Source organism: Ctenopharyngodon idella, chromosome 9, assembly GCF_019924925.1.
Source record: "Ctenopharyngodon idella isolate HZGC_01 chromosome 9, HZGC01, whole genome shotgun sequence".
Classification (NCBI taxonomy): Eukaryota; Metazoa; Chordata; class Actinopteri; order Cypriniformes; family Xenocyprididae; genus Ctenopharyngodon; species Ctenopharyngodon idella.
In genome coordinates, this window is record NC_067228.1 from 16995784 (window position 1) to 17007701 (window position 11918).

The 11918-nt window shown below is 35.4% G+C and overlaps 1 protein-coding gene across 1 annotated transcript; it reads right to left on the reverse strand.

The window, feature by feature from the left end:
• Nucleotides 1–6159: 6159 nt before the first annotated feature.
• si:dkey-192g7.3 (uncharacterized) lies at nt 6160–9599 on the reverse strand. Its single transcript, XM_051905587.1, has 5 exons — nt 9487–9599; nt 8917–8963; nt 8332–8658; nt 7527–7684; nt 6160–6826 (listed from the first exon to the last, which is right to left on the reverse strand). Exons 2-5 carry the CDS (start codon nt 8954–8956, stop codon nt 6782–6784), a joined length of 570 nt encoding a protein of 189 aa, XP_051761547.1. The 5' UTR covers nt 8957–8963; nt 9487–9599; the 3' UTR covers nt 6160–6781.
• Between the last annotated feature and the right edge of the window lie 2319 nt (nt 9600–11918).

Here is an 11918-nt window from a genome sequence, read left to right on the forward strand (position 1 = left end):
AGCGATTTTTCTACTGAACTGAAAGGTATAGAGATATACAGAATGTGAAAACACCAAATGATCATGATAAAATATCTTCTCTTTCTTGAAAAAGATACCATGAAGAATGTGAATATTTAACCAAGTCAAAAACAAAAAAAGGTATACAGGTTTCCATATTCATTTCAGTATCAGCAGATGCAAGGCGCTATAAAAGGTGACAACTTTTAAAGTTAAAAAACGATATAAGTTACGTAAACAATAAAAGCTCCTTGTGGTTTTTCGGTTTGACAGATTTGAGCAACCATAAACGATGCAAAACACAGGAATTTTGAGTTTGTGAAAGGATTCCTATAGCCTACATAAAAATCACTCCCTGCCCTCCAGCCGCACTTCACGCCACAGCAATGACATCATGTGCAAACAACCTATTGCTTGAGAAACTATAAAAAACAATAAAAAAACAAGATGATGACATCATCAGAATTAAAGTGATTTGATTGGAGTTCAGATGCATAAACAGCCCTGTATTTGCATTTTTCATAGGTGTCTTTTGAGGGAACATGACTCATTCAGAAATCATATTTCAGCCCAGCTTGTCAAAAATGATGCATGAGGCAGTTGAATTTAAAAGGGATCTTGCACAATGGGTTACAGATGGATGGCTGTGAATAACAGATAAAAAAATTAAAAAAAAAGTCCAGAATACCTTTGATGAACCTTGGCTTTCGAAACTATTTTCATTAAATAAATCAAGTACCAACCTCTCTGAAGGAAAGTGATTTGGAATGTTCTTCTTGTCACTGAGTGAAAACACTGATCAGAATCAGAATTATGTTGTTACATTAAATTATTGTCATTAAGAACAGTAATAATATCAGCAGTACATAATATTGGTTCTGTTCTGTTTACCCTAAGGGGGGTTATCACAACTCTCCCTGCTCTTATCCATGCTAGGCTGCATGGATGGGCAGGGAGTTCTTGCCCATAACAGAACCATACCGCCAATCCAAACTGCACGCTAATTGTCAATCATCTTTGACAACAGTGGTCCGTGCTCAGAGCATAGACTGTAGAAAAATATGGACGTAGTGTCCGTGACGTCACCCGTAGATGAAGCGAAAATGAGGCCGCTGCCATCTTAGCAGCGCGTCACTCCCGGATAACTGAAAATGGGCAAAGAGGCGGGACGTGGTTGGAACTGAGGCGCCTGGTTGCTGAAACCACACCCACCTAGCTTGATGTGATCATGTTAGCTGGCAAAGTAGCTATCTATATATCTTAGATACTATCTAAAATATTAATAAAGATAACAAGTTATATCATTCGAAAGTTTTAAAGGTTTACTCTCAATATACGGTGTCTTTTTTACGATATAGATGCTCCAGCATCAGTAATTAATTTGTGTCGGGTGTGCAAATAACAGCATGAAAAATCAAACGGGACTTCATACCTTTATAATGAAATAGCGATCACGAGATGAATCCAAGTGGCACTTGGGTAAAAATGTCCATGAGGTCAATTGAAAAACAAAAAACTACTTTTTGTCCACAAAAGCGTTAAATCCATGAAATATTGATATATTATCCATTGTTTGCATCACATTTCTTCTGAATGATCTGCTCTCTATCATCGTTCTTCAAGAAAAGATGCAAAATTTTTCAAAATAGTGCAGCAGTTTTAGTTATAATATCCAAGCAGTGCTGTCGGAGTTTAATATTCTCCCGCCATTGTTATTGTAGTAAATCTCACAAACAAAACTTTAAGCCAATGCCACGATCCAACAACGTGTGCTCTGTTTATCTTCCGCATGCATGCACATCTACACAGACGCACATCTGTCTCGAGTCTCGACTACTAAGGCAGCAAGCCATATTATACAATAATTATATAAAATAATCCTGAAAAAAAGCACAAACACGGCAGAGATGCCAAATTCAGTGGCTGGAATTAGCTGAGGTGACGGCTCACAGACAGCAGCGGCAAACTACCTGTCACTCAAGTGACCACGCCATTAGTTATGCAGAACTTTAAGGCTTAATATAATTTAAACGGATGAGTTATAAAAAAAATTCACCCCCCTCAGAGTTGTCATGAAGGGCAAAATTAGCAGTATAGACCAAAACCACAATTTGATCCAGGCTGTAAACATGTTTTTTTCTGCTGTAAACTTGGCCATTTTAACATGTGGGTCAATGAGATTCTGCTCTCTTTTGCAGCCTGTCCCTAGCGGCCAGTCGATGAATTGCAGTTTAAGTCACTTCCGTATTGGCTTCACGAGAAACTAGGGGAGGTTGCGGCTCGGCACAGAGACACTGGCAGCAGCAGCAGCAGAAACAATGTCAGCCTCAAGGGAGTGGAAATACTTCAAATTTATGATGATAACACACACATTGCGAACTGCATGCTTTCAATCACAATTCGTTATCGATTAGTGAAGGCGAGATAGGCGGAGTCGCGCTGAATGACAGACCAGAAGCGCTCCCTCTCGCGCGCGATCCCAGTTCTCTCAGACAGCGCGCAATCAGTTCTCCTTGCGCCTGAATGGTCAAATGCACACATAGTTGTCAAAATGTCCATCATGTGGAGTATCTCACGTAAATACAGTAGGTTATGGCTTAAGTGGACGTAAACATTTGGGTGAAAACAGGATAAGTGTCAGTAACCATGGATTCGGTCTTAAAGGGACCGCAGCCTATATTTGTCATTAGTGTTAATAAAACAACAAAATATGTTAAATAAATGTATACATGGTAAATAAACCTACTGTATCTGAAAAACAAGTTTATTTAATTTGTATCTCTATAGTAGTTGTTGTATTGTTTGTAATTTGTAAATTTCTTTCTATATATATATATATATATATATATATATTGGTATGCCCTTTGAACACTGTGAAATTTTTGTTCTTTAAGTTTGTAACAAGCACATAAAAATTATTACTTTTTTCATTAGAGTAATAATAAGCTGTCCTACATTCATTAGTCTCACTGTTTTGTGCTTGGAAAACTGCCACATCACCAAAAAAAAAAGAGAGAGAGAGAGAGGGAGAAATTAATAAATGTATAGGCATCGGTATCGGTATCAGCGAGTACTAGGTAGTACTCGGTCCTTAAAAAATGGTATCGGTGCATTCCTAATATATATATATATATATATCATCCAAACGCAATGGCTTGATTTCCCCCTTTGCTTCCTTTGAGTGGTGGATTCAGGCTGAGGATTTTCAGGTCTTAGAGAGACCCTTAGAGGCGGACTGAGAAAGAGGTGGAAGAACATCTCGCACAGCAATGCATGCTATACTTACGACGTTAAGAGTAACTGTAGAGAAAATATACGTATGTAGAGTACAGTATATCTCTGCTGAATATTTAAACAAGGCCTATGTTCAAATTAAATCAGGCCTTATACGCTGCTTGGTTAAGTCTGTATAAATATGATGCAGTGTTCTAAATATCTGAACTTTCAGGGTATGCTAACCGAGATAATCTTGTTTCCAGGCACCATTTGTTTCCTCAGATTGCTCAGCTGTATCAGAGTTCTTGTTAACATAATATGGAACTTATCGTTTCCATTTTATGCTGCCTGTTCGGTTGAAAAACATTTAAGGAGTTAGTTCCAGTCAGTTCTAAGAAATAGTGGCATCTGTCTTACTTCCCTCTTATTTTTTCACCATGACTTAGGGGGTGCAAGTGCTTGTTCAGCTAATATTTATCATGGACACGCTTGTGTTCATGCATCTTGGATTTTAAAAGTCACTTTGAATGAAAGTGTCAGCTAAATGAATAAATGTAAATGTAACTCTATAACATCACAAAGTTGTGGAAGATCTTAAAGGTACTTTTTTTTTTTTTTCAGTTCAGTTTCAGTAAATGTTAATTTTAGACAGGAGAAGAAGTTCTGGAATTACAGTATGTTATATATGATCATTAAAGATCAAGAAAACTTAGTGTAGTAAAGTGCACAACAATTATGCATTGGTGCCAAAATGCTTTGCTTTCAGGTTGTTATAAAATGTTACACAGCTTGTTTTACAGAAACTTCTAGGATCTCAATCTCTCTCACATACACAAAAGTTTACCAAACACAAACTTTCCTGTCCTGTTTGATTAACTTCCTGGAGACTTGAGTATTATGTAATCTTGTGAAAGAAGATACATGATCAACTTCTCATTGTTCATCTAACATAATGAAAAGACTTACTTCAAACAGATCATTTATCACAGGAATATCATGTTTGTGTTTGTATGCTTTGCAGGCCTGGATTTTGCAGTCAAAGCCAAGTAGTTTCACTAAATTATTAATAAAGCTCTCTAAGAATGAAACAATGGATTTATAACTTAAGCAGCTTGAAGAGAAAACTGGCATTACAATGAACAGGAAGCAAAAAAGTAGATTTATATGTGAAAACATGATTGATTTGGTCATGTTTGCATTTCACTGTAGTGCAAAAATTACATCATCACATGACAATGTCCTTATCCGTTGACATCAGCATGGGACTTTCCATTGCGAAACAATCACAGAGGAGAGAGTGCTATTTCTTCCCTTTAGGGACTGACTGGACTTCAATTCAATCAAGATGTTTGCTTTACTTTGTGCTGCAAAAATTTATTTTTGTCTTTCCATTTTGTCAATCCATTATTGTCTTCTAGAAAGTTAACACAAAATATTTTACAGGTTTTGAAATAGCTTGACAAAGTTTCATTTCACAATATTTTTTTTTTCTGTTAATCTGTGTATGATGTACAAACATTGAACCTACAATATCATCTTTTCTGCCTTGTTTATAAAAATAAAAAAAATAAAAAATCCCTGGCAGATATTCAATGTCAATAAGTTACAGTACATGCCAACTCAGCTTTACTACTGTCAAATATTAACTATTATCGTTTCATCAACATTTAAGAGGTCAATACCTATAGTATTTTATGGCTTAAATGAGGGCAAAAGATTGAATGGCTTGTTTTTTTGTTTTTAAATGATGTTTGTATCTTAGATAAAATAACACATAGATCAAATCCTGCCTGTACTTCCTGATGTGCCACCAGTGAATCTTTGAAAGGAGAGTTCACCCACAAATGATAATTCTGCCATGATTTACTCAATGTGGAATATAGCCCACAAGATAATTGTATAATGGTATTTTATGGTGTTTTTGTCATTTGGCCACCATTCAGCATAAACATCCTCGCTGACATGTGGGTGAGTAAATAAAGAATTAGGGTGAACTATATCTTTAATTTCACTGTCAACACTGTGGGAAAATCTGATCTTTTAATGAAAGTTATTCTGAGGTTAGAAAAGTAACCTGAACTATAAACGTCTGGCATTCATCTTTAACCATCTGCAGCTACTTCCTCTTCTAGAAGCTTTTAATCCAAAATATGCACGTTCTTTCAATCAAACACACCCAGCATGACAAAAACAGCTATTACTCTAATATATGGGTTATGTTTCTGATTGTGACCATTTTGGACTAATTTTAATAATCTGAAAACACATTATCTTGTTTGGCAAGAACATTGAATGGATGAAGCGATCTACAGGAAAGATATGGTCCACTAGATAAAACCAGGTAAATTCTTGACCTCATTACAACCAGGAAGTGCCCATAGATGTCCAAATACGAACTAGAGCAGATATTTTTAAACATTAACACTCAAACACAACAGTAACCAGCAGGATATAAGGCTTCTGAAATGAGAGTAATAAAAAATTGTTTTGAATAGTCATATTTTATGATAGAGGAAGATATCTAAATGTTTTGTTATGCTTATGCACTAAAGGTTCTCACAAAAGATCATGTAATACTAAAAGCATTTAATCTGTTTATTGCAGTTGGTGTATTTTGACTTCTTCATTCAAGACATGGTCATGTGTCCACGCACAGTCATATAGAAACTGAAAGCAAACCAGTGGAAAGAATTAAAAAAGTTTGGAACAAGGAACAAAAGTTCATGGTTTTGTTCCAGCTGCGGTTAGAAATCTGGAAGGGATTACAACCTCAGCATTACGCAACAGCCGAGAGTTTGAAGCTGTAGTTTCGTGGAATATTTGACTAAAATCCTATGTCAGCGAAATGTGCTATATGCCCAGCTTTAGCTGTAATTTATTCAGAATGTGTGGTATTGTTCTAAAAGTACTAAAACTTTAGTAACAGAAAAGAGAACAGAAAAGTGTATTTGGAAATGGTTTATTGCCTCGGCAGGTTTGAAGCAGAATTCATTTAAAAGTAAATGACATTTAGTAGAGTAAAAAAAAGCAAACATATCCCATAGGGAGTGCCATATTTCTTCCATATAAATAAAAATCAGCACAGGCTGAGGAAGACAACCCATACAAGAGTAAATATAAAGACGCTTACATGATGTGCGCTTAAATCATTGCAATATACATGAGCTATAAAATACAGTGATTTGAAAAGCCTTTTTAAGAATGAGACCACCAGTGTCTCAAATCAAATAGGAATAGGCAAAATATAAACTGCATGTCCCCCACCTCTTACATCTATTCTTCAAAGAATGAATAAAGACAATTCCTACAAGGAGAACCTTGTCAACTTACAAACTGTACTGCTTACAAGAAGTATATTCACAGTGTATTCATAATGTATTCAGTGGTAACAGTGCTACAACTGAAGACTGCACATTGCGACGTTCGTCTCGACGCTGAACGCACCACTCTGTAATGGCCGCATCAAACACATTTGTTTTGGGGCTAAGGCCTCATATTGTCCATGTTGTTGTAAAGGACCTTGTATTACAACATAGAATTTAGTCCATTATACTTTCAAGCAAGTTCACACAATTTTGATCATAGGTTGCTGTGCCGGTAAATCAGGATCCTATAGCAAAAAAGAAAAAAAGAAAACACAATCAGGTTTTTGGAAATGTTTTGGGTACTAAACATGTCAAACACAGGACCTGAAGCACCGCTTTGAAAGTATGTGACCTCACTGAGCAACTGGTGTAGATTTACTTTTGCCATGAGCACAATTAAAGGAAAATGGCCACTTTAGGAACAGGTTTTTGTTTAAACGTATGGTTTATTTAAATCAATGTACATATTAATACTGGAAATGTATATCAAGAGGTCGTAAAATCAAGTTCCTTAGTGCACTATGGCAAAACTCAGATGCTGTCATTCAAGGTCACATTCTTGGAATTTTTTAAGAAGATAAATATAATGGAACAAAAATGCGTGACAGGCGTCCTGAAGCACATTATTAAAAGCGTTTTCAACTTAACATGGTGTCTCAAAAATGTGAATAAATGCTGAATAAACAAGTGTCGCAACATGTCAAAGACATCCGTATAGTAGTGCATGTTTACATAGAAAAACAAATTAAAAAAAAAAACAAAAAACAAAAAACAGGCATTTGGTCTATTTTATTGTTACTGCTACTTTAGTTTTTTTAAATATAACAAATGAAATAATTTAGAGAGTGTATTTGCTATGACATTTTATGTCATTTTATGACTTATCACAAGATTGTTTCAAAAAATAAATCAACGAAACATAATATATAGAGAAAAACTGTTTACCGTGTTTGTCCGATGTCGTCTTTTGATCAGTAGGATTAGAATCACGGCAACAGCGAGTAGTAGTACTGCCAGTATGGGAACAGTAATACAGACAGCAGTGACAGGTTTGACACCAACGATGAAATCCCGTGTAGGGATGACTACAGTGTCTTCAGACACTGGAAGAAAACAAGGGCAATATATGAGACAAGAATGTCATCAATATCAGTACAATATTACTCATTAAAGATTACAAGCCCAACTTGTGGGTCTTCTAGGGGTCTCAGCAAACTTCCAAGGGGGCCCCAAATAAGTCATAAAATTATTTTATTTAGTCTTGAATTATTATATTTAGCCTTAAAATTATAATTTAACTGCTGTTCTAGAGGAATCTCAGCATTTGTAACACCAGTTTTGAGCCTATAGCCTTGATTATACTGTTTTTTGCTCTGTAGTCTTATTCTGATACCATTCAAAAGATAAGCTATTTTATTTCTGCTGGTTGTGCCACAGATGACGTCAGTACAATGTTTTAATATTGTGATAAGCAACTCTCTGGGGGCTATAACTTTCAGTTCTGCTGTACTTGCACAGGAAACAAATTTAACTTCCTTTGGTTGGCATCAATGTTCTGCTTTTTAGTTGCTTTTTTCCCCCTCACACGTCATCATCTAACCAGTCCTAATAGACTACAGCTAAGCAGACTAGCACTTTGAAAAGAGAAGCACACTGAAATTGTACAGGAACAGGAAGAGGCTTGTTGTTTCCTTTCAAGTTATTACTACTGATCTGCTAGGATAAATAAATTCAATTTTAGATAACTCACCTGTTAGATTAACAGTTAGTGCCTTCCTCGACCAGACGTTCTCAGCAACACTGACCAGGGCATGACAGGTGTACGCGCCTTCATCCGCTGAAGAGATGTTGAGGATCTTAAGGGAGCAGTTTGTTTTCTCCATTCTCAGGAAGTTTTCAGTCCTGTCTATGTAGTCCTGGTCTATAGGGCTGCTTTTGCCTTCCTGATAAAAACTCACTACTCTTTCACCCCTCTGCCATACCAGTTTATGCACATTGGAACAGCCACATGGTAAAAGTACATTATGTCCAGTGAAGCCAAGCACAGTTTTCACCATTTCTTCCTCTGCAGAACCATCTACAAAAACAGTTACAGATACTCATCATAACAAATACTCAACTTAATTTACAAATTTTTCAATTTTATTTAAAAAAAAAAAAAAGAAGAAGAAAAATATGATTCTCATAAGGAACAGTAGAAACAGTTATACATTTCTTTCAAATATATAATTTTACATTTTAACTTTTTAAAATGCTATATATATTATATATATGGGTTTTTTTTTTAAGAATAGAGCTACATTTAAGGGTCTAGAAGAATTCAATAAAGACTCACTTGTGATCAGCAGAAGTGTCAGCAATGCCAAGATCATCATGGTTGTCCTGGAAGAGAGAGAAGCAGGTTTTGAAGGAGGCTTTGTGCTGCTGGAAAATTCTCAAGTTCTCAAACAAACTTCAAACTAGGCTAAATGTGCATAGTTGTATGCGACCACTAATACAAGACTATAAACATTTGGGCACTTTGTCCAGGAGAGACACGTTATCATTCGTTAAAAGAAGCAAGCGATCTCCTAGCAGGTCAGTGCATAGGTGAAATTTATTAGAAGGCAGCCTATTTCCCCCAGGTCACATGAGGTAAAAGAGCCAAACAGCTTTTCCTAATGATTCAGTCATCTGACTTTGACTTTGGAATGTCCTGTGTGATTCAACAACAAGAGCTCCAAGAAACGCGTCTCTCACGCCTAAGTTGTGGATCAATAAAACTTTTAACTGCATGAAACTGTTTAAAAATAATATATCAAATAAACTATATATGACATTGTTTAAAAACAATATATCAAATTATATATATATATATATGACAACAAACAACAGATTAAAATTAAAGGCACAGTATCCTGCTGACCTTTGGGTTATATTTCCGCTGCAGAAGACACGCACGAATCCGATTGCTGTGAGTGAAGTAAAATGAATGAATCATTCGTGTATTTAGTGTCAGTTTTAAGACGCGCCTACACATCCCACTCATGAATTCCAATGCTTCTGGGCGTGGCTAAGTTCATTGTTTAAAAGTAGCCTGTAGCGAGTTACCTGAATGTGACCTAGAATTTTTATGGGTAGGTGATTGCACCTGGATGTGCACATGACTGTCTGGTTTGTTTTTGAGCCGCGATTTTAGGTGGGAAAAAACCCAGACCGGACAAGGTGAACAAGATGTCCAACGCATTGTTCTGTAAATTCCATAAGATGGCGCTAGAGGGCTTTAAATTCCCTTTTTGCGCCTTATTCGTTTTCTGTTGGCTTTACTACTGTTATTGCTCAGGAAATAAAGTTCATTGACCCTTTGTCATACTATATTGAAGAACCTTGTCACAACTTGTGCCTGCTGTTTATTGAAACGTGTCTGAGAAGAATATGCTATTATTAATCTAAAGTATGTGCCTTTAAGATTCAATGACTTTGTGTATTTTTTATGGTCCAAAAGTGTATGAAGTTCAAATATATATTTAATACTGATGAAGGAAACCCAATTTCTGTGAAAAGAAGACTGTTTTTATTAAATTTGTAATAAATGGGCTTATAAAGGTCCCTACGCCACATGGACTGTCGTGATATAGGCTGAATTTGGAAAACCACTCCAATATATAAAGTAGATATAAGGATATAAGGATATGCTAGGGCAGAATAACAAATAATAGTAACAAATACAGATTTAGCATTTTTTAAGTAATATTTATTCATAATAATCACTTCAGCACAGGGTGTATCATTTCATTAAAAATATTAGGTAAATATTAGGTATGTATATCATGGAGTTTTAATGTTAGCTATAGGCATCTTTCACAAATGACTCAAAATTGGCCTACTTAAAATGAAAGCTCTGAAATTGAATACACATTTGCAATGAAATTCAAAACTGCTTGATTGTTTGATGCCTCTTGTTCACATGTGTGCCATAGCTAAACACAGCTTGCCAGTTTGAATATGCAGAACAGAGAAAATTTTTTAAAGCTGCAGTGGAATTTGTGAATACATACAAGTATAACATAATATTATATAAAACAATTGAATTCTACAAGCAAGACATTATGCATACATTACATATGCTAATTTTGAATATACAATGGCCATCTGAGCTCTGGAAACAATTAATGTATCCACATAATTTTATTACTTTTCTTATTACATTTAATTTAAAAACAATTATATCTACTGTGCAGTGCATAAAAGTCATCATTTTTGTTTCTTTGGCTCAATGACCATTTTTACATGCTCCACATGAAAAAAATTCTATAGCCTAGTAATTTATACCAAATACTATAGCGTTTTTGAACCATACTATAGTAAAGTACTTGAATTCATTTGTTGTGGTAATTCTATAGTAATATAAACAAATTACTTTACTCAATACTGTACTGTAAGTTTTTTACAACTATATGGTATATTATACTACAATAGGCTACTTTAGGGGTATTTTACAGTTAAAGACCCAAAAGACCAGATATGATGAATGAAGACACAGAGTCAGAGTTTAAAAAAATTAATTGAAGACAATTTTGCTGAAGAATAGTTTGCAGTTTCATCAGTAGAACCCAGCATCAAGTCTCACAAGGAGTTCGCCGCTCTGCGTACATTCACATTTCCACAGCAATTATACTCTAACAGTCCACTATATGTCATTCTTTAGGTTAAACGATTCTGATTGGCTAAGAAAAATAGACAAAATTAGTAATTTTCCACACATGGACCGATAGTTAGAAGCATGTCTCCATCCATCACGCTTCTGACGCCCTGGATTTAGGCACAGGATGTCCTTCTAGATCATGACAAGGCGTCTGCAGGTCTCAAGCAGAATACCAGTTGTCCATCAGTTCCACTAAAGGATCTGCACAGAACACTTAAGGCACATACAAAGATACACATGAGTCACAACTTCTTCAAAGTTGAAGTTGGCCCGAGCTTAACCTATTTTCTCAGGGAGAGGTACAGAAAATATTTATCATTGTAGTGTTTGAGGATGAAAAGGAAAATAAATGTTTTAGCATACATTGAAGAAGTCATTCAAATAATTTAATATTTAGAAAGATAAATGTTGATTAATAACTTGATTATAAATCACTCAAAAGATATATATTGAAGCGGCAGTGGATTCCAGAATCCAACCCTTCACTACACTACAGCTTACTGTAGTAAAATCTAAAGTAGCCTATACTACAGTATTTATTACAGTTTATCAGTTCATAGTTAATACTACAGTATGCTGCAGCATTCATTATCAAAGTGTTGTAAATACTATATACAGTATACTACAATTTATATGGTTCAAAAACACTATAG